Source organism: Anopheles coustani, chromosome 2, assembly GCF_943734705.1.
Source record: "Anopheles coustani chromosome 2, idAnoCousDA_361_x.2, whole genome shotgun sequence".
Classification (NCBI taxonomy): Eukaryota; Metazoa; Arthropoda; class Insecta; order Diptera; family Culicidae; genus Anopheles; species Anopheles coustani.
The window spans coordinates 80,365,765-80,390,109 of record NC_071289.1 but is presented as its reverse complement, the minus strand read 5'-3'; the positions used below and the strand labels follow the sequence as shown (position 1 = coordinate 80,390,109).

The window sequence follows — 24,345 nt, the reverse complement described above, 5'->3', positions numbered from 1 at the left end:
TCTGGATCGTTTCCAAGTGGCATGAACTTACGGAACTAGACACGGATGGCCGTATGCCGACATGGACGATAAATTTTTAATTTCATTTCAACTTTAGATTCATTGCAACTCTTGGCGATGTCCTTATGGTCGCAGCCCCAACTCCACTTTCGTGCCGGAGACGTGAGTGGAGAGGAAACAAAAATGCTTAGAAAGGTTTTCCTTACACTTAAAATAGTATCCAGTATGATATGAGGTTTTTCCTACGAACAGATGTCTCGAAGTCCCAATAAATGGCCAAACGATGTAATTCATTAGCCAACCTGCCCTTCTCGTCCCGGCAAGCCATGACCCTGTTCCGGGGGATCCTAAACTGCAGGTACGATGTGTCCAAATGCAAGAAGCTAGGATGGACTAATGCAGCCGACAAACGATAAGACATGGGAACTGTATCGTCGGAAAACGATCCACTGCCAGGAATTGGATCTGCTGGCACGCAGATGCCCTCCATCGTGTCGGTAATGAATGAGAATTTAACAACACATTTTTTATCCAATTAAAAGTCATGCGGCGAAGTAAGATGCAGTGTAGGTTTACAGCTGATCGTTAGTCGAATCTATGGAGAATGCTCTTCAATTACCTGTGCAGTTATACGCAATCAATAAACCAACCCCCTTTCGTGCTTCCTGTCCGTTTTAAAAGCCGAACATCTGGAAAACATTCACCAAACGGTAAAGTAAGGCTTTCCAAAAGCTATCAGATGCACTTACCGAGGCGAAGAGAGTACGAATTCCCACGCCCACGCCCGTTTGTTTATTGATAGGCAGAAGAAAATACGTTGTGAGCAGGAAATAAATTACCCCTAACATTGATAAATCAACATTTTAATTGCGGTTTGTTTCTTGCTAGCAGAATTTAGTTGAACCGAGTCAGTTGAAGTCGACTCCATTCCATTTGTTTTCCAAAGTGGGACAAGAAAGCCGGCGTTCCACGCTTTCTCAAGATGCAATTGCATTTTGGTTGCGCATTTTCGAGACGAGATAACGATAAGCGCCGAGGGTTGTGGTGGAACTGCATGGCATCGCTCGCTCACTGTCGGAAGGATGTTGTAATTAAGCAAGGAAATGGCAATTAAGTCAGCGTGCCGTTTCGTACGGAGAATGGAAAAGTAGTTCATAAGATGATGCACGCATGTGTTTCAACCGTACGGAACATTCGGTGCCTTTATTGGTTTAAAGTCCGTGCCTCTTTCTTGTACGCCTAGTCGAGTGCACTAGTTGCCTATTGTTATTAATTTAGTGCCTTTTCACTCTCTTCGTTGCGCCGGCTTGAATATCATGAGGCAATCATGAGGTTTTGTTTTATTTTTTTCCAATTGTTTTATCCAAAATAAACATTTTATCATTCATAACAACTAGAGTTATATAATTCAGATTTAAATTGATAAATCTGAATAGTTCTTTGCGTTTTAGAGATTAATCAACGGAAACTTATGAGAATGGGTAGAGGGACCCATTTTTTAGGTCGCATGATCCACGCTAATGAAAGAATCATGGAGATTCGTCAAAGATCCATAAAAGATTCATTAAGGTTTCCAAAGATTCATAAAGATTACAATCCCAAAAGATTCATCAATACATCTGAATGAATCTTAGGTGAAAGATTCATATGAATGAATCTCTCCAAAAGATTCATAAGGCACAACACTAATAAGAATCTCTTAGGGAAATACTTGAACTGAAATGTGAGCATAAAATTAAATTTAATCCAATTAAATTAATTCGATACATAGAACGTAAATAATAATATTACCATAAATGAAATAACTTTCACAATAGCTTTGGCTATTTTATTCCGTAACAACGATCATTTTTTAATTTTTCATTATTTATTCCTAACAACATTTCACGATTCAGCTGGGAAAACCATCGTCCATGCATCCAGGACATATTTTCCAATGCTAATACCAGCGAGCGAATGTACAGACGTGCAATTTATATGGGGACAAAAATTCCCACGATACTCAAACCATTCACGTTCTGATCTAGGACCGGGTTGCAACTTGTCGTTGTTGGTCGCAAAGTGAAAACATACCCCTTCCCAAATCGCACATACAATCGTCCAAATACAAACACAAATACCGGGATTCCCGGCGGAAGCGGTAAGCTGTCACAGACGCTTAGGAACGCCGGCGTGGTTGCTTTTCCTGTCGTACTTATTTATTTTCTATTGAAATTCATCTTCCCAATACCGATCGGGGTTGGGCGCCAATGTGGAAGTGCGCTTTGATAAAACCAGTATGCCATCCGCTTCCGTACAGGTTCCGATCCTTCGACCGTACGTCCCGAACAATTATGACAACGCGAATGCCCGAGTTCGAACTCACGAACGGGAAAACTTTTGCCAACAAACCCTGTGCGGTGCGGAGAGAAACAATAACACCGAGACACGGATCCTCGCCGGTCCCATTTCACTGGAGCCACAGTTAGTGCTCCACCTTCTTGGACGGTTTTTCATTCATTTCCCTTTCCCGAAGCGGACGACCGTGTCTTCCGTGTGGCGCAACTGTCAATTCGCACACAACACAACGTTTCGTCCTGTTTGTCCACCAAACGAGAGATTGTTCGTGTCCTTTGTCGATGTCGGGGTCTCGTTGCACCACGCAGCTACAAGTGAGTGCACTTCTATTTATTAACCGACTGTCCCTGTCTCCGCTGCATCTGGTACCTGGAGGGGGAGGGCTTAAGCTACCATTGATTTGCTTACGAGTTTACGGTAAAGTGCGTCCTTTGCTATTCGCTCACCCGTTGTTAATCAGTTTAATTGAAACATTTCAATCCCCTTGTCTCTCACTCTTCGTAGAATTAAAAAAGGAAGAGATTCCTTTCGATCCCACACCATCCTCGCTCAACAAGCAAAGTGCTTTTTTCCTTGTTCGCTTATGTTTGTGCGCAAGTTGTTGAAAAGACCTGCCTCACAACTTCACACTTGCTCGAATAATGCCAAGGCGTTAGTGAGACGTGCCGGGACGTCGGAAAGGGAAAAGGGAAAGTGTTGCAATTATAACACTAGCTACGGCAAACAATGAAGAAACTCCTGAAGCTACCACCTTCACTGATCCGGTGGAGACAGCCGGATCGTACATCATTAAAATTTCAAGCTCGAATTCATGACAACCAATTAAGCGTAATTGATCTCATTCGCCTGGGTGAGATGTTGTAAGGAACTTGGGGTGGATTGTGAGACGTTTCCTTGCACACCAACGGCCAAACAGTGCACTGGCCAAGGGCGATGCTTTTCCGCACGTCCATACGGCACTCAATTCCAATCCTCGAACACCATGTGGAAAGAGGATTAAATGTGATCAATTTCGAAACGGGTGCATGATTTTCTGGTGCAAGTGGATGCGGGATGGTCCCAGTTCAAATCAACCTAATGGTGTCGCCCTTGTGTGTTTGTGGAGGGGTTGGGAGGGAGTGGAGAGAGAAGGGGGATCCTGCAAGTAAGGAAACATAGCAAAATGTGGCAGGTTTTCCGAATGCTCCAGAAAACATTATGTTGGTGCAGAGTGTAAATGTTTTAGATATTTTTATTTAGTGTTTTATTTAGAGACAACGTATTACCGCTTTTTTCCCACAAACATCTGAGTTCTAGGGTTGTGTAACACACTTTAATCATCATTACAAAGAACTGTTTTAAAATGCACCGTTTATACATTTACTTGTTTGTAATTTTGGGCTTTTGTATTTCATTTTTAATTTCTTCCTCCACAGGTCCAAAGTTTAGGACCAAACATACATTTTTGTTTAATAAGCTCCATTTCGGTCATAAATTTACAATAGCACATTTAAAACACATTCTAAAAAGGAGTTTCTGAATTATAATTAAAATAATGTAATTTAAATTAGGAAATAAGCTAATTTTCATTTGAAGTAAAATTGAAATGAGCCAAACTTGACATATTGGATATCAATAGACATTGTAGCAGTGTAATTAAGAGTCACTCCAGAGCCAATAAAAATGCTCCACAATAAATCCGCATAACATGAGCATGGTTTTCCCCGTGCCCGTCAATTTTTTTTTTAATAGACACTATTTTCTATACAAAATATGCATACGTTTGTCCATTCATGTGACTCCAGGCGTGTTCTCTATTTAATTAAAATGTAGAAATTCCACTCCACGGAACTGTTGCAACCTCACGACCCTCAGTAACACTTTGAGTTCCGGATAGTCCGGATTAACCAAGTAGTACACCGAATATCCCTTCCGTGCTGAATATAACTTTTCATCATCCCACTCTCTTTTTACGAGCTAACTGTATTAAAACGATTATACGCCAACGAGCTACAAACTATTTCATTTATTCTAATGGAACCCTCCGTCCCCCGTTCGCACGCGTGAACGTGACATCCGGTGGCGTTCGATCGAACGAGCGAGACAACTAGAAGGGGGAAATCACACATTCAAGCATGCTTTCTCCTTCTGATCCGGCGCTGCGAGCATATGCAAACGGCAACTAATTAAAACTTTTCCCCCCCACGTGGCTGGAATGGAAAACGGTGCGGGCATGCCCGTGCAACTTATCCATTTCCCGAGCCTTGTGTCTGGTGTTGCATTTTTCCGATTGCCACTCTCGGCAAAGAAGTTTGTCAATGTTGTATGCACACTCACATCCGAACGGCCGGATCATTTCACAGCTTCTCGTCGTTCTGGTGAAAATAATCAAGCCCGAGTGGAGTGCCATCGAGCCACACTTACCTTGCTGCTTCTGGAATGGTCCTTCCCGTGACCGTCTGCTTCACCGTCGGCCGACTCGAACCTTCCTCCGAACGTGCGGAGAACCAACAGAAATCTCAACACTTGTCGCCAGCCTTCCTGCCGGTCCGATGCCGGCATCAAGTGTCGTCCGAAGTCCGCCACCAGCCGCTGAGCCCGCTGCGCCACGGAATGATTGGGAACTCCACCGAGGGACAGCTCGCTGTTCAACCGTCTCAAACCATCCAAAAGGCCCACCAGCGGTCTGCAAACGGTCTGCAAGTCGCGTTTCTTTCTTTCCCGTAGAGCTGTGATGCGGGCGGGAAGGCGTAGAGAAAAGATAAAAATAGAAAAGAAAAGGAATCAAACATTAAGCTACAGTAATCGAAACACTCGAAACTCGAATCTCCTTCGTTGCTCATTCATTCGAATTGGGTAAAACAGAATCCAAATCAAACTGCTCGTGGGAAGTTTTGGTTCGGGAAATCCCGACCTGCAGAACGCTGGAAAAAACCGGGTTTACGGAAAAAAGGTAAGTCTGGCAACCGAAAATAGCTTTTTAAACCTTTTCAGCCGAACATCGCATGTGCGCACGTGTTCAAACCACATTGCACGCTTCTTCCCATTTCCCAACCGGCAATGGAAAACCCGACGAAAAACAAACCATTTCAAAGCGGAAAATGTTTAGCTTATGCTTTTGCCATCCACCAGGTGCTGCGCTGGGTGTATTTACGTTGCATGTTTGGTAGACTATTTGATCCTTGAGTGGAACTCACGAGCCCACACTGCTTGGTGAAGTGGGTGGAAAATGTGAAAAGTGCTCGAAGTACGAAGGGACCATAAATAGTGATTCTGATCTAGAAGCGAAAACTGGTAGATTATTGGTTTTAAAGGTTTCCATTTTGTGTGGCATTAACTCTAACCGGGTGGGGGCTTTATTTTGCCAGCGGTTTTTCTACTCCAAACTCACCCTTGATGTTGCTCATTTGCGATTTTACTGTTCAATGTAGCGACTAATCGGAGCTTAATGGTTGAGCATCAGTTAACGTGCTTTAGTGTGACTTTTGAATGGAATATAGCGAAAAAATAGCTTCCAACAAAATAGTGTAATAGGTGTCAGGTTAGTGTTTCTTCTATGTCTTCCCAGCTCCCACGAAACCGGCCAATTTATCCAGTTGGTCTAGAACTTTTTATTCCGCTGGAGCTGGAAGGGAAGCCAGCGAAATTTTGCAATAGTTTTAGTCGTTTACGCTCCCTTTGTTCGGTGAATAATCTAAAATTTATTGGAAACCCTACATTCACAAACACAATTTTAATTCCATTTTTTCACATTACTAATTGCAAGTAAAAATAATCTCCATTAAAGGGTTTTACACGCCAATACTTGATACTGAATAATGACTAACCACAAAAAAATATATATATATATTTGAAAACTGAAACATAACTTCAACTTTAATGCTCATGCTGGGTGGAAAGTTGTTTAATTTCTAGGTTGTTTAACTAGATAAAGCTTGTTTTGACAATTTTAGGCTATTCAATACTTGTTTTTTCAAAGAATGGGCTGGAGAATAGCGAATCGAAATACACTTCCTTTCTTCGGTTTTGTGAATAATTTGAAATTTATTGAAAACTCTACATTCGCAAACACAATGTTTATTCCATTTTTTCACATTACTACTTCCAATTAAAAATGAATGAAGGGTTTTATGAGCCAACAGTTGATATTGAAAAATGAGTAACCACAGAAAAAACAAGGTATTTGATAACTGGCAAACAATTTCAACTTTAATGCTCATGCTGATAGGAAAGTTGTTTAACGAGACGAGGCTTATTGCTTATAACAATTTTGATCAGTTGGACACTTTTTTCTGCAAAGAAAGGACTGGAGAATAGTGGCAATAGATTCAACACATACGTTGGCCGTTCAATTAGTTTCTTACTCTCATACCGCACCCAGCATACTTACATGCTTGAGACACGCCAACCGCCAAGCACTTGTAGCGAACTTGTGACTCTAATAAACAGATACTCCAATTGGATGCCATCATCCGTCGCAAAGATTGGCCCCCTCTGGCGACTCACCGGGATGCAGCAGTGCATCCTAATGAAAGCAAGGTATTTTCGATAAATCCGACATGTCGGACAACACACGACAATACGCTGGGACGAAGTGCTTGGGGTCCTCGAGTCCTGGGTCAACCCGGGGAATCCTCAGAGATACTGCAAAGGTACGACGACGGTTGTTCCGATCATGCGGCGCGTTCGATTGCAACTTTTGACGTTCGCTTCAGACCAACGGATTGCGGGCAACATACTCGGGTATGGATGTTGGTGTAGCGTTACACCGGAGACCAAGGGACTTGGAAAACGCTGCAGGGCGGTGCGGGTTGTTTGCATGGCAACCGGACCGAGGTAAGCTAGGTCGTAAGTTTAGAGGTACACCTCGACACACCGGTTCTCGATCCGGATTCTGCTGCATCGGCATCGAAGGCAACGCAATTTACCCGATGGGGATAAATAATGCATTCACGCTTCATCGCTGGTGATGCATCCAATTTGCTGATGAATGCCGCTGCACCGGTGCACTGTTTGTTTGCTGCACCAACGACACGGTGGAACGATCCGAATAAGCTCTCAAACCACCTCCGGCGGGAAACCGAACAGCATTCGCCATCTCGTGAGTCGCAAATTACGCCTTTGGGTAAGATAACTGCTTCGTTCAGGGTGGCGTTAATGGGAAGTTAATTAATGGACACGCGGCTCACATGCCCTTTGGAAATTAGCGCGAAAATCACGCCCGTTTGTGAGCATCGGGAAGCTGTGATGTCTTTCCTGGTCCTTAATCTTGTTGCTCTCAAGTACATTATATTCTAGAACCAATCGAGAGGCACAGTTATGCTGATAAAGACTTTGGTCCAAATAGAACGATTACGATATTTCACATGAGTTCTACAGTCTCCATGATGGGGTATCCTCCCCCAAAACTCCACACAGTAAATAAACAAAATGTGTTTTCATCCTTCAAGATCATCACTTCCTCGTCATCTGGTTATTAAAACGAATTCATCTCCACAAATAACTATTTCCATAGCAACCGCTAGGGTCGTTCCGTTTACTCAACGATAACATACGCCCTCCGGGAAGGGCATAGGCTCATCATCTTTCTGAGATTTCTTTACAAACCGAGGGGTTTCGGCAAACGAGACGCATTTACACAAATCCTCCCCCTGAGGATCTTCATATTCATATGGAAACGATGACGATGAGTTCAGGACAAGGAAACTAGTGCGTGTCTTCATATGGAGTTTGTTTCCTTAGTTGTTGGTCGTTACGGATGCGCAAAAACTGAATGGCAATCCGTATCATCTGACAGCTCAGGATTAGTTCGGAAACATCCGAACATCGGAAAGGATTTACGTTTGGTTCTTTTATTTCATTTAGTCAAAGAAGAAACTTCCATTTTTCATACTCGAAACCATCATACTGCTACCGTTGTATGTCCCACTTGGGGTTAAAGTATGTTTTTCACAATAAATTTAAAGAAACTAGCAAAGGGTTAAAGTATAATAATCACGCAATAGATATGAAGGTATAACGTTTTCTATTTTCTAGTGCCATGTGTGAAATGGTAGTAAATTGATTAAGCTGAAGTTACGTGCATCGCTGTACTTAAAAAAAATTTACCTATTCAACTTTAGAACATACATGCAATTAACTATAGAGAATTGATTGACATATTTGCATCTCAGAAAAAATGCGGACACTACGCGCCCACGTCGTTCTTCGAAGTATGAGATTGAAACATCATTGTAGCTGATTTCAATGAGTAACTGAGACCTCGAAATGTTACCCAAATCACTCCATAGTCTGTATCCGACTTCCGTTTTGATGATACACCCCGTTCAAATGACTGCAATAGGGTAAGTGCACCCATAGTGGAGCTAGTACCAATAGTGGTTGTAGTGGAATAAAATCCTAGCTCTACGCCGATATATATACAATGGACTTATTTGTTCTTCTATGAAAAGTTCTTTGATCTTCTGCGGAGTGTTCAAAAGATGAACCATCCCATTCCGTAATATAGAAGCTCCAAAATTCATATTTTTTAAACAGGTTGTCCCAACATGCTGCATTCCTTAAGAATCTATAACGAATATCATGATTTCCTTAAGGCTATAAATCACTACAAAATCATTAAAACCATATGATTTCGCTACTAACATACTCCAATATAATTGATTTACACGAAATAAGTGCATTTTAGCTTAATTTTATTATATTTTCATAGTTTTTACCATAGTGCCACTATAGGCACAAAAACCAGAGTTGTTCCTATAGTAGCCATAGATTTTTTCACAAGTATATTTTAGTTTTATTCCGGTTTTGGCCAATATAATCAGGTAAATTTAGTGATTTTATTCTGTTTCTACAAAATAAACAAACCGGAACTGGAGAGAAGGCTCAGCAAAAGAAGCAGAGGAAAGAAAAAAGAAAGCGGACGAAGGATACGCTATAAAGCATATAGGGTAAGTGCACCCATAGTGGAGCTAGTACCAATAGTGGTTGTAGTGGAATAAAATTCTAGCTCTACGCCGATATATATACAATGTAGTTATTTGTTCTTCTATGAAAAGTTCTTTGATCTTCTGCGGAGTGTTAAAAAGATGAACCATCTCATTCCGTAATATATAAGCTCCAAAATTCATATTTTCTAAACAGGTTGTCCCAACATGCTGCATTCCTTAAGAATCTATAACGGATATCATGATTTTCTTAAAGGTAGAAATCACTACAAAATCATTAAAACCATATGATTTCGCTACTTACATACTCAAATATAATTGATTTATACGATCTTAGTGCATTTTAGCATAATTTTATTATATTTTTATAGTTTTTACTATAGTGCCACTATAGGCACAAAAACCCAAGTTGTTCCTATAGTAGCCACAGATTTTTTCACAAGTATATTTTAGTTTTATTCCGGTTTTGGCCAATTTAATCAGGTAAATTTAGTGATTTTATTCTGTTTCTACAAAATAAACAAAGCGGAACTGGGGAGAAGGCTCAGCAAAAGAAGCAGAGGAAAGAAAAAAGAAAGCGGGCGAAGGATACGCTATAAAGCATATGCTATAGTTTTAGCTGTAATATTCAGAGCATTTTTTATGAATTAAAATTGGACATATTACGGTAAAACAGAACAGTCTTTTCAATGACAACGCATTAGGCAAGGAGTATTTTACCGTTCTGTTTGAAATATGCTTCAAAAATAAGCTATAGTCAAAATATATTCAAATTTTTTGTACTACCACCACTAAAGGAACACGATACCACAACTATAGGAACCATACCACCATAATAGGAGCAACCGACTAGGAAGAAAAATACGTTTTTTTTCGTGTATTTTGTATGGTTTACGGTGAAAATAGATGTTTTTCAGAAGAAAAGTCATGTTTCGATCATAATTGATTCAAATATGTAGAATATTGTGTTCTTAACACTCATAAATTACACCTATTTGGTATTTACAGTACTAAGTGCACCACTATTGGTACAGTTACCCTACTATAGTTTTAGCTGTAATATTCAGAGCATTTTTTTAATGAATTAAAATTGGACATATTTCGGTAAAACAATACAGTATTTTCAATTACAACGCATTAGTCGAGGAGTATTTTACCGTTCTGTTTGAAATATGCTTCAAAAATCAGTAATAGTCAAAATATATTCAAGTTTTTCGTACTACCACCACTATAGGAACACGATACCACAACTATTGGAACCATACCACCATAATAGGAGCAACCGATTAGGAAGAAAAATACGTTTTTTTTTCGTGATTTTTGTATGGTTTACGGTGAAAATAGACGTTTTTCAGAAGAAAAGTCATGTTTCGATCATAATTGATTCAAATATGTAGAATATTGTGTTCTTAACACTCATAAATTACACCTAATTGGTATTTACAGTACTAAGTGCACCACTATTGGTACAGTTACCCTAGTAGAAACAACGGAAAATAAGTTTGAATGAAATACAGCACAAATAAAACAGAAGAAAAGAAGTTAGAACCAAATACAACACAACCCAAACTGAAGTACCTGAAAAATGTATTTTTGAACCAGCACGCACCATACCACCTTTGTGGTATGCCAATGTATTCAACCATACCACCTTTGTGGTATGCCAATTGAAGCGACCCAGCTCCAGAGTCTCCAGCGGTCCGGAATACCTTTCCACGGTGAGCATGTACTTTTCCGTCTCATTTCTGACTTTAATTTCATCATACAGTGCAAATTTCGAGTTTCCATCGAAATCTTCCACCAGCCCCAACAGCGATAATGATCCTAGAATGAGCTAATTTTGCTATGGGTTGGTGAGCAGTTGTTCTTACAAAAACTTGTTTGTTGTTCAAAACCGGTATGGATATATTTATACATTGTTTCGCTCTTATCTTTCATAGCATTTGAATCATACTTTTGTTTCCAAAAACTACCAGTTTTTGTTAGCCTAAAATGGGTTAATCGCACGATCATTATCAAACATGGATTTCCATTTGCGTCATTTCTGTACAACAACCAGCGGTTTAAATACGTTAACCATTCGTCAGATTACATTGTAGATTTTTTACAATTTTTGTTTACCTTCACTTTTCCGCCTCATCCATTTATTCCATGTGCTATGGTTTTAATGCTTTTCTGCTGCATGTGCGAAAAGTGGTTTCTCAAAAAACGACCGTCTTCGGTCATTTCATGGCTACTAAGGACTTACTAGACTTCGCACATGTGGAGAGTAAGCCCTCTCTTACGGGCAAAATCAAGTTTCAGTAGGCACGCAGCTAAGCTATAATTACTCACTTGTTTATGATTTCCACTTAACAAGCTTTACTTGGAATAATTTTTCTGCGCTCAGCTTTTTCATTGCATTATTGTCTACAATAAATTTTTTTGCACGAATTGCTTCAATCCATATTATGGGATGATTTTTTTTCGATCGAGATAACTATTAATTTTACTTCATTTTATTCGGTGAATACGTTTATTTTACAATACAATTTAATTGAATAAAATTCCTGCTCTTAATTCGAAGCAGCGAAGGCGAAGAAAAACGGAGACTTGAATCCTAGGATTTGCCAAAGCCATGCGCGACCTAGTTAGATACCCGACTGCGAAACATCATTGTTGCTGATTTCAACTAGTACTTATAACGAAAAGAGTCCCAAGCCACTCCCAATTGCCTATGGTCACCTTTTATAAAATATGGCCCGTTCAAATGACTGCAATAGAAAGGAAAGAAAACAAGATTTGTATGAGTTGAGACACGATATGTGTGTCTACGTTTTACATGTGGTATACGTACGGTACCCAAGAGTTTTTAAACCACCATGCTCCTTTCCTGCTTTTAGCATAGTTGCCACTGAAGTTATCATTATTTTGATCAAATGTAGAGAACGTCATTCCATTATGGTATGTCAACGAGTCTCCAGCGGTTCCCGAATACTTTCCCACGGCGAGCTTGTACTTTTTCACCTCGCTCGCAATCTTAAATTCATCATAAAGCGCATATTTCGAGTTTCCTTCGAAATCTTCAACCAGCACCAACAGCTCGTGTCTTCCTGAACTCGTCATAATATGGAGCTTTTCTAAACCCAGCCAATGCTCTCCATCAACGTCTCCGAATCCCTGCTTGTACATTGTCCAATTCTGATAAAAATCGACGGACCCATCAATCCGCCGCTGGACCACCGTCCAGCCACCGCCGAGATTGAAGTTTTTGTCGAAGTAGCAAAGCACCAAGAAAGGCTTTTCAATATTTCCATGAGGATTCATGTAAAAAGTGTCAGTAGAGTTAGATTTGACCCGATCACATGATCTAAGGACTAATTCACTGCTTATCTCGCCAAGTGCTTTTGTCATTCTGTTTTCTTGTTCTTCCATCTTATGGTCCACGTATACTTTGATTTCCATCCTAAGCGCACCAAATTGCACAGAATCACACACAACAGCGCACTTTTCATCGACATCTTTCACAAACTTTCACACTCCAGAATTTTGCGTGTAGTCCGTCGAAGATTCTACAAACAACTGAAAGTAGCATTTTCAAGAAACATTGCTCGAGTAATGAGCGATCGAAATGGTACGCTTATGTACTTCAGCGTTCACAAAAACTTTCGATTGATAATGATCTTAGAATGAGTTCATTTTGCTATGGGTTGGTGAGCAGGTATTCTTTTAACCTTGTTTTATGTACACACCCGATATAAATGTTTTTATATTTTGTTACACTCTTATCTTTCATAGCGTTTGAATCATACTTTTCTTTCTATAACTACTAGTGTTTGTTCACCTGCAATGGGTTAGTCACACGATCATCATCAAACTGGATTTCCATTTGCGTCATTTCTGTACCAAAAACCAGGGGTTTACCAGGTACGTCACTCATTCGTCAGTTCTAATAGATTTTTTTTATAGTTTTTGACTGTTTTACCTCCTCTATTCTGCCTTACTCATTTATTCCGTGAGCAATGATTTTAATGCCTTTCTACATGCGAGAAGCGATTTCTCAAAGAATTTGTATCAGTTATCTTTTCTTATTCTTTGGAGTAATGACCGGCTTCAGCCAGTCTTTGGCTGTTAAGGACTTACTAGACTTTTTCACTTCGCAAAAGTGGACAGTCAGCCCTCTCTTACAGTGGATAGTCAAGTTTCCGTTGGCTATAGTTACTTACTTTTTTGTGATTTCCACCCAACAAGCTTTAGTAAGATAAGTTTTTCTGAGCTTTGATATAATTTACACCGTTGTTATAAATAGTTTTGCAAGTAAAGGTTAAAAATGTAAGAAAATTGATTTACACATTTACTGTTATTCGAATGCATAATTTTTTACAATAATATTCAAAAAATCTAGAATCATAAAAATACACATTTTGCAAGTCATGGTTGATGCACAATGTTCCTTTTGCGTAAAGCAGCAGTTATGAGATGTTTTTTTTCGATCGAGATAACTATTTATTTCGCTTTATTTCTTCCGATAAATACATTTCGTTTGCAAAACAATGAAATTGAATCAAATTACTGCACTTAACTAAGAATAGTGAGGGCAAAGAAAAACGAAGATTAGAATCCTACGATTTGCCAAAGCCATGCGCGACCTAGTTCGATTCCCGACTGCGAAACATCATTGTTGAAGATTTCAACGAGTACTTATAACGAAAAGAGTCCCAAGCCACTCCCCATTGCTTATGGTCACCTTTTATAAAATATGGCCCGTTCAAATGACTGCAATAGAAAAGAATGAAAAACACATTTGTATGAGTTAGGATACGATAGGTGTGTCTACGTTTTACATGTGGTATACGTACGGTATCGAAGAGTTTTGAAACCACCATGCTCCATTCCTGCTTCTAGCATAGTTGCCACTGAAGTTATCATTATCTTGATCAAATGTAGAGAACGTCATTCCATTATGGTATGTCAACGAGTCTCCAGCGGTTCCTGAATACTTTCCCACGGTGAGCTTGTACTTTTCCACCTCACTTCCGATTTCAAATTCATCATAAAGCGCATAGGCTGAGTTTTCTTCGAAATCTTCCAAAAGCATCAACAGCTCGTGTCTTCCTGATCTCGTCATAATATGAAGCTTCTCCAAACCAAGCCAGTGCTCTCCATTTACGTCTCCGAATCCATGTTTGTACATCGTCCAGTTGCGGTGAAATTCGACGGTCCCATCAATCCGCCGCTGGAACACAGTCCAGCCACCGCCGAGATTGAAGTTTTTGTCGAAATAACAAAGCACCAAGAAAGGCTGTGCAATGTTTCCATGAGGACTAATGTAAAAAGTATCAGTGGAGTTTGATTTGACCCGATCACATGATCTAAGGACTAACTCGCTGCTTATCTCGACAAGTGTTTTTCTAATGTCTTCATTCTGTTTTTCCATTCTGTTTTCTAGTTCTTGCATCTCATGTCCCGCATGAACTTTGATTTCCTCCAGCTGCTCCGTGTGGTACTCGAGCGACAGTCGAAGATTGTCCAATATTTCCTTCCGAAAATCGATCATAGCGTGAATGATCGCTTCCATTACGGTTGGCATGTCGGCAGTAGCTTCTCCTTCTGCTGTCCATCCTGAGCGCACCAAATTGCACATAATCACACACAATAATGCACTTTTAAACAGCATGTTTCACAAACTTACAGTTATGACACAAACCCAAGCACACTTTCAAGTTTAATACTGTGCTTTGGGTTTTGCCAGCAGTTTTAGACTTTAGACTGCTCCGTCCAACCTTCTACGAACGACTGAACTTGTAAAATTTGAGAAATAATGTTCAAAGGGTATGAATAACATTTTATCTGGAATTGGTTCACGATAATTTTCCAGTTTTACTTATCTCTGGCTTCGATTGAAATGTTCTGAAAACAACAATTTGCATTAGAAATATATTTGTGATGTTTAAATTTACCCATTTCAAAAATCTGAATTTGCAGCGTTAAAATTTGTTTGGTTAAACTAGGTCCTAATCCTTGTTTCTAATGGAATAATCGCTAATAAAGCAATAGCCCATAAACTCTTACTATCAGTGGCGGATTAACAAATTAGGAGGCCCCACACGGGAAATCAAACGGGGCCCCCTTTAATCAATCTTTAGGTTTTGATTTTTACAAATATTATATTTAAGCGATGCATCGGCCGCCTAGTCCTTGCAATTTTCTGAAATTTTTTGATCATTTATACAAGATTGAGGTGTGTATTTACAAAATTTACAAATAATGCAAACATAAAATAGAAACTATGGTACAGGCAGGATGAAAATTCAGGTATTAATATATTCAAATAAACAAAACATCAATCGCTAGTACATCCTAAAGTTCTGAATAATTTTTTTCAATATTTCTTCCTGGCAAAGCCATTTATGATGTCTGTTGCATCAATATTATCCAAAACTTCCCGTTCGATATAAAGTATTGCTGAACTATTCAATTTTGTTTCGCCCATGGAATTTCGCAAATAGGTTTTGACCCTTTTCAAAACAGAAAACGATCTTTCTCCAGAGGAATTCGAATTGGTATTGTTAATAAAATTTTTAGAATTACCTCAATGTTTGGAAAATAGCAGGACATTTCTTCTCTCACACGTCATAAATTTGATAAATTTATATTATTTTCAGGAAGAAGCTCGTTTAATTTTTCTTGTACATTTTGGAAACCAACTGCTACATTAGTTTCTTTAATAAACAATAAATATTGTTCGATTTTATCCTCCAAATAATTTACATCAATGTAATTTGCGTAAACTTCTTTTAATTTTTCGAAGCATTGTAGTTTTGTTCTTTTAATAAATTCAAGTCAACAAATATTTTAAACGGTTCAATGGTTTGTTCGTATTTGTCTTTGAGCTATTTGGGCAGTTACATTATCGCAAATGCTGTAGAAAGTATTGACTCTGAAATCATTCAGATTTTTGTTTGTTCCTTTTCGAATTCACTCATTTCGATTTCATCAAAATTATTTCTGAAATTATTTGCAAAATGTGTGAGAGATCGAAGTAAAATTGACGCTTTTATTATTTCGCATTCTACTGATTGTAGTGACTTATTGGTCGCATTCATTCTTTGCAAAATTCTATTCCAGATTATGGTTATTAAATAAATTTCTAATTTAGACATTTTAATTAACAATAATTTTGCTTCCTGAATTGTCCCCTTTTTTTCATTTTCTTCAGTAACTATTTTATTTAACGCTTCCTTGATTTGCTGAAATCCTGCTTTGAATGCTGCTATTATTTTTGTGATCCACATTGCCCTCAGGGCCCCCAGACAGCTCGGGCCCCCGCGCGACCGCTTAGTTCGCTTACCGTTAGAGCCGCTGCTGCTTACTAGCGCAATGTGATGGAATGTAGTTATTATTCGGGAGATTTCTCAGCGCTCGAAAGCTTGTGTTTCACCGTTTTATGTGTTTGCCACGATTTATGATTCTTTCCACAATTTTCAACACGTCAAAACAGAAAAAAATGTTAATGCATCATTTTGTCTCACCAAATTTACTTAAAACTAAATGTAGAAATAAACATTTTGCAAGAAGTTTTCATTTGACGTGAAGACATTATTTTGATTACACTCAAAGAAACCACAGCTTTCACTGCTTGAATACATCTGTTGAAGGAGAAATTCTTTCAAAAATTCATTGCAAATCCTACGATTTTTCAAAGACATCCGAGAGCTAGTTAGAGATACGACTACGAAACATCATTGTTGATGATTTCAACGAATAGGGATATCGAAATGAGTCCCAACTCACTCCATCTTGTTTATGGTCACCGTTTTTTTCAAAATATCGCCCGTTCAAATGACTGCAATAGAAAAGAGAGAAGAAAACATGTGTATGAGTTGGGACACGATACGTGTGTCTATGTTTTACATGTGGTATACATACGATACCCAACCTGCTCCAAACCACCATGCTCCTTTCCAGTGGTTAGAAAGGTTGCCTCCGGATTCATCATTATCTTGATCAAATGTAGAGAACTTCATTTCATCATGGATTTTCAACGAGTCACCAGCGGTTCCCGAATACTCTCCCACCGTGAGCTTGTACTTGTCCGCCTCGCTCGCAATCTTGAATTCATCATAAAGCGCAAAGGTTGAGTTTCCTTCGAAATCTTCCAACAACACCAACAGCTCGTGTCTTCCCGATCTCGTCATAGCATGAAGCTTCTCCAAACCAAGCCAATGCTCTCCATCAACGTCTCCGAATCCGTGCTTGTACATTGTCCAATTCTGATAAAAATCGACGGACCCATCAATCCGCCGCTGGAACACGGTCCAGCCACCGCCCAGGTTAAAGTTGTCATCGAAGTAACAAAGCACCAAGAAAGGCTGTGCAATGTTTCCATGAGGACTAATGTAAAAAGTATCAGTGGAGTTAGATTTGACCCGATCACATGATCTAAGGACTAACTCGCTGCTTATCTCGCCAAGTGTTTTTTTAATTTCTTCATTTTTGTTTTTCATTCTGTTTTCTAGTTCTTGCATCTCATTTCCCACATGAACTTTGAGTTCCTCCAGCTGCTCCGTGTGGTACTCGAGCGACAGTTGCAGGTTGTCCAATATTTCTTTTCGAAAATCGATCATAGCGTTAATGATCGCTTCCATTACGGTTGGCATGTCGGCAGTAGCTTCTCCTTCTGCTGTCCATCCTGAGCGCACCAAATTGCACATAATCACACACAATAATGCACTTTTAAACAGCATGTTTCACAAACTTACACTTATGACCGAAACCCGAGTACACTTCCAAGTTTAATGGGTTTTGCCAGCAGTTTAACTCTAGACTGCTCCGTCCAACCTTATACAAAGCACTGAACTTGTCAAGTTTGAGAAATATTGCTCAAAGGCTATAAATAACATTTTATCTGGAATTGGTTCACGATAATTTTCCAGTTTTACTTATCTCTGGCTTCGGTGGGAAATTTTCGGGAATCCAGCATTTGCCCATTTAACACGTTAACCGTCCGGCCTATTTTGTGGCACTTTCCGTTTACGCCACTCGGTCTCCAATTTCGTTCGATGTTAGTCACTGGCACGATAAGCAACGGTGAAACGAAACGAAGTGGAAAGAAAGAAACGAAGAGACTGCATGAAAATGATGCACACAATCAATCCCTAGAAACCGACGTGGCGTGAACGGAAACTTCACCGTCAGTACCCAGGGACTGACATGGCGGTTAACGTGTTTAAAATCTGAATTTGCAGCGTTTGAAGTTGTTTAGTTAAACACGGTCCTACTTCAAATTTTAATAGAATAATCTCCAATGAAGCAAAAGCCCATAAACTCTTCCTAGCCCAATGTGATGGGATGTAGTTAGTATTCGGGAGATTTTTCTGTGCTCCAAAACGTGTGTTTCGCCGTTTTATGTGGAAGCTACAATTAATATTTCTTTCCTCAATTTTCAAGTCGTTCAAACAGAAATATTAATTTTTCTACGCATCATTTTCCCTATATTCATAAATTCGCTCACCAAATTTATTTAAAACAGAAATAAATATTTTGCAAGACACTTTCATTTAACGTAAAGACTTTATTTTGATTATACTAAAAGAAGCCTTTTTGATTATGGCAACAATTTCAATGACATTTCACAACTTGAATACAGAAGGATTCTGATGAAAGAGAAATTCTATCAAAAAATCTATGTAAATTTGATAGAATATAACGATTAAAAACAAGAACCTTACAGATTATAGTCCTACGATTTGACAACGTAAGCCGAGAGCTAGTTAGAGGCAAGACTGCGAAACATCTTCTTCTTCTTGGCGTAACGACCTCTTGGTCATGAGGGCCCGTTAAGGGCTTACGAGACTTGTTTCCCTGTTGTACGTGGATAGTCAGTCCTCTCGTACAGGGGAGGGTCCGGTCTCGGTTGGGATTCGAACCCACGCCGTCGAGGTGGTGAGCCCCGGCGCTCATGGGCCGATTTTCTAACCGGCGCTACCGCTCGGCTGTCGCGGACACCCCGCGGTGTTCGCGGCTGCGAAACATCATTGTTTTCGAAATGTGTCCCTACTCACTCCAAATTTCTCATGTTGACTACCATGAACATATGGCCCGTTCAAATGACTGCAATAGAAAGGAAAGAAAACAAGATTTGTATGAGTTAGGACACGATATGTGACTACGTTTTACATGTGGTATACGTACGGTATCGAAGAGTTTTGAAACCACCATGCTCCATTCCTGCTTCTAGCATAGTTGCCACTGAAGTTATCATTATCTTGATCAAATGTAGAGAACTCCATTCCATTATGGTATTTCAGTGAGTCACGAGCGGTTCCTGAATACTTTCCCACGGTGAGCTTATACTTTTCCACCTCACTTCCGATTTCAAATTCATCATAAAGCGCATAGGCTGAGTTTTCTTCGAAATCTTCCAAAAGCACCAACAGCTCGTGTCTTCCTGATCTCGTCATAATATGAAGCTTCTCCAAACCAAGCCAGTGCTCTCCATTTACGTCTCCGAATCCATGTTTGTACATCGTCCAGTTGCGATGAAATTCTACGGACCCATCAATCCGCCGCTGGAACACGGTCCGAGCCACCGCCGAGGTTAAAGTTGTCATCGAAGTAACAATGCACCAAGAAAGGCTTTGCAATATTTCCATGAGGATTCATGTAAAAAGTGTCAGTGGAGTTTGATTTGACCCGATCACATGATCTAAGGACTAACTCGCTGCTTATCTCGCCTAGTACTTTTTGAATGTTGTTGATTTGGATGTTTCAATGCTTAGTCTGTTGGTATCCTCGTAAAGCATTTCAAAGTTTTCGATACTTTGATTTTTCAGGTTTTGCATTTGAAAGGATAAGCCATTTTGTTGTCGGTCAATTTTGCTATTTATCTCTTCACGAAGTTCTTTAAATTTTGATTCACTCTGGATTTTCATTCTGTTTTCTAGTTCTTGCATCTCATGTCCCACATGAACTTTGATTTCCTCCAGCTGCTCCGTGTGGTACTCGAGCGACAGTTGAAGATTGTCCAATATTTCCTTCCGAAAATCGATCATAGCGTTAATGATCGCTTCCATCACGGTTGGCATGTCGGCAGTAGCTTCTCCTTCTGCTGTCCAGCCTAAGCGCACCAAATTGCACATAATCACACACAATAATGCACTTTTAAACAGCATGTTTTAAAACTCCACTCCAAAATTTTCCGTGGAGTCCATCGAAGGTTCTACAAACAAACTGAATGTACCATTGCGAAGAAACATTGCTCAAGTAATGAACGATCGTACCCATTGGTGCAATCAGTTACTTTAACGTTCACAAAAACGAAGAAATATTGCTCGAGCAATTTAAGATCGTTCCCTTTGGTGCGTGCAGTTACTTTAACGTTCATAAAAACATTCCATTGATAATGATCCTAGAATGAGCTAATGTTTCTATGGGTTTTGAGCAGTTGTTCTCACAAAAACTTGTTTGTTGTTCACTGTCGAAATGAATATATTTACATTTTGCTACGCTTTATCTTTCATGGTGTTTGAATCATACTTTCGTTTCCGAAAGCTACTATAGTTTAAAGTATAGTTGTTGTTAACCAAAAATGGGTTAGTCACAAACTGGATTTCCATTTGGGTGATTTATGTACAAAAAACCCGGAGTTTACGTACATTACTCATTTGTCAGATTTCATGGTAGATATTGTACAGATTTCGATGTTTTACCTTTACTTTTTAGCCTGACTTTCCTCCCGAGTTCTTCCATGAGTAATGATTTGAATGCCTTGCTGCTGCTGTGCGCGATGTGGTTTCTCAAAGAATGTTCATCAGGTATCTTTTCTTATTCGTTTTTCGTGTTTGTCATGTGTGCTACAAGTTATTCTTTTTTGTTTAAACTAAGCAATATATCAGAAACACTTTCACTCCCCATCGTAAGCACATCAAAACTTACTGTGCGCCATTAAATATGTTATAAGCACATTTACGATCATTCAAACTAAAGTAAATTTCAGCCCCTATTCTGGGCCCGAACTTTCATCGTCGTGTTGTGGCAAATTGTCTCTTTTTAGTATACAGTGCAGGAAAATAAGGCTATAAACGTAATTAAACTGCCACCGTTGGAAGCAGTTGAACTCAGGTGTACTTGAAGAACTGAGCGAGCATGAAGCATGTGAAAAATATGTTTCGTTAATTTCGAGACACTATGGAAACGTGATGTGCAGCTAAGCTATAGTTACTACTTTACTTGGAATAGTTTTTCTGCGCTTTGATATAATTGACACCCTTGTTATGAATAGTTTTGCAAGTAAATAATAATGTGTTGTGTTTAAGATGATCGGATGATTGATTTATTACGTCCGTTCTCTCTCCTTGACGATCCAGTTGGAAGAGACCGTTTCATCTTCGTGATCTCTAATGACAAGTGCTGACGGAGAGTAGATGTCAAATACTCGGGTCACACCTGACCTTACCCGTTATATCAGTTATAACTAAATGTTTGAAAATGTTAGAAAATTATTTTAATCAAAACCATACCTTTTCGGTTTTTACATTCCATACGCTACGTCATAGTAGATTGTTCTTGTTTTAATCAACTGTTTTCCCATTGCATAGTTGTCTACATTAATATTTATTGCACGAATTCTTTCAAAAATCATGCGATGATTTTTTTTTCGATCGAGATAACTATTTATTTCGCTTTATTTCGTACGATAAATACATTTCGTTTACAAAACGATGAAATTCAATCAAATTACTGCATTTAACTAGGAACAGTGAGGGCAAAGAAAAACGAAGATTAGAATCCTGCGATTTTCCAAAGTCATGCGGGACCTAGTTAGAGCCATGACTGCGAAACATCATTGTTGCTGATTTCAACGAGTACTTATAACGAAATGAGTCCCAAGTCACTCCCTTTTGCTTATGGTCACCTTTTAGAAAATATGGCCCGTTCAAATGGCTGCAATAGAAAAGAATGAAAAAAATGTATGAGTTAGGACACGATATATGTGTCTACGTTTTACAAATGGTATACATACGATTCCCAACCGACTCCAAACCACCATGCTCCTTTCCAGTATCTAGCAAGGTTGTCAATGGATTCATCATTATCTTGATCAAATGTAGAGAACTCCATTCCATTATGGTATGTCAACGAGTCTCCAGCGGTTCCAGAATAGTTTCCCACGGTGAGCTTATACTTTTCCTCCTCGCTCGCAATCTTGAATTCATCATAAAGCGCATAGGTTGAGTTTCCTTCGAAATCTTCCAACAGCACCAACAGCTCGTGCCTTCCTGATCTCGTCATAATATGAAGCTGCTCCAAACCCAGCCAATGCTCTCCGTTGATGACTCCGAATCCGTGTTTGTACATTGTCCAGCTGTGGTAAAAACCGACGAACCCATCAATCCGTCGCTGGAACACCGTCCAGCTACCGCCGTGAAGCGTCTGGAGGTTAATTGTATCAACTGTTTTTTCAAATTGTTGAAATTTTGATAATATTTCCTTGAAGTTTAACTCATTTTCATTTTTCATTCGTTTCTCTTGTTCTTCCATCTTATGCTCCATCGCATCAGCCGTCACATTGACTATTTTTCCAACTTCTTTGATTCGTTTCTCTTGTTCTTCCATCTTATGCTCCATCGCATCAGCCGTCACATTGACTATTTTTCCAACTTCTTTGATTCGTTTCTCTTGTTCTTCCATCTTATGCTCCACGTAAGCCTTGATTTCCTCCAACTGCTCCGTGTGATACTCGAGCGACAGTTGAAGATTGTTCAATATTTCCTTCCGAAAATCGATCATAGCGTGAACGATCGCTTCCATTACGGTCGGCATGTCGGCTGTAGGTTCTCCTTCTGCTGTCCATCCTAAGCGCACCAAATTGCACAGAATAACGAACACCAATTTTAGATTCATCAACATTTTTCACCAATTTCACTTTCCGTTGTGTTCGTCCAACTTTGTACGTAAAACTGAACGTAGCAGTTTGAGCATTGTGTTGGTCGTACCATTAAATACATTTGATTAATTTAAGGTTCACAAAAACATGAATCTGATATCCTTGTCAGTAAATTACATTACGATTACTCAGAATGGTGCGGAAAAAATTGTTCATTTTTCGTTACTCATACTTCTTATGATTGGCGTAACTATTTTGTGCTTTTTACTCTTCCTATTTTTAATGCTTCAAGTTAAGAAAATGTTTTTATCCATGTTGGGTAAATTTTGCAATCTACGGTAATGATTGGTTGCTTACTGTTTGTCCCGTCATTGTTCAACTTTCGAAACAATAGATAGGGCTTATTTGAAACAAGAAAACAGGACAAAGTATCGGCCTACCGTTACATCGCTACCCGTTGTTTATGGGCTTTTGAAACGCATGATTATCTTTACGCACCATTGTTTCTTCGTTCACGGGCAACGTTTTCGATTGTTCACGAGTGCGCGAGCAAGTCATGCAAAATAAACCACAAAAAAGAGAGATGATAAAATTAATCATGGCCGGCCGCGATCGCCCAATAGCGAGGTGTATGTTACGGATGCGCATATTTTAGATAAACAATCCTTTTTCCTACCATGTTCCGGTTTATGTACAAACGCAATCGTAATTTATTGCCGTTGGTGTTCACGGTTTGTTTGGCTGGACGCTCTTTCCTGGGATACTTGAAATTCATTAGATAAGTTTATTGTCAGCCGAGACTAATAAAATGCATCCCCTAGGGGTGGCTTAAATTCAATAACAAAAACCTCCCGAACGAACTCGTTGTGTTAAGGACATTCATGGGATTTTCGTGGCAAGCCGTCAATTAAACCATTGAAAACGACCAATAAACAAAACCAAAACCCTTCAAAATAATCCGCGTACGGAAATGCTAGCTCTTCACATACGATTTATTCAATATTAGTTGATGGAAATGAAGAGAATTTTAAGATTTTTCTTTGCTACTTCATGAGACATCATTAAGGAGTTTGTAAGTTCTTCCGGAAAACTTTATCGTAAGGTGAGAAATTTAATTGAATAACATTACACGTTGGGATGGTTTAAAAATCATTTTAGTCAATCTTGTTATGCGACAGTAGAATGCGGATGGTAAATTCAAAAAACTATTTCTTA

The 24,345-nt window shown here is 39.3% G+C and overlaps 1 protein-coding gene across 1 annotated transcript in view; it reads right to left on the bottom strand.

Moving 5' to 3' along the window:
- LOC131265130 (uncharacterized) overlaps positions 1-24,345 on the bottom strand; it is an 82,623-nt gene that overhangs the window by 16,493 nt on the left and 41,785 nt on the right. Inside the window, exon 2 of the mRNA XM_058267392.1 lies at positions 4,741-5,045. Coding sequence (XP_058123375.1) covers positions 4,741-5,045 — 305 coding nt within the window. The remainder of the gene's footprint in view (positions 1-4,740; positions 5,046-24,345) is intronic.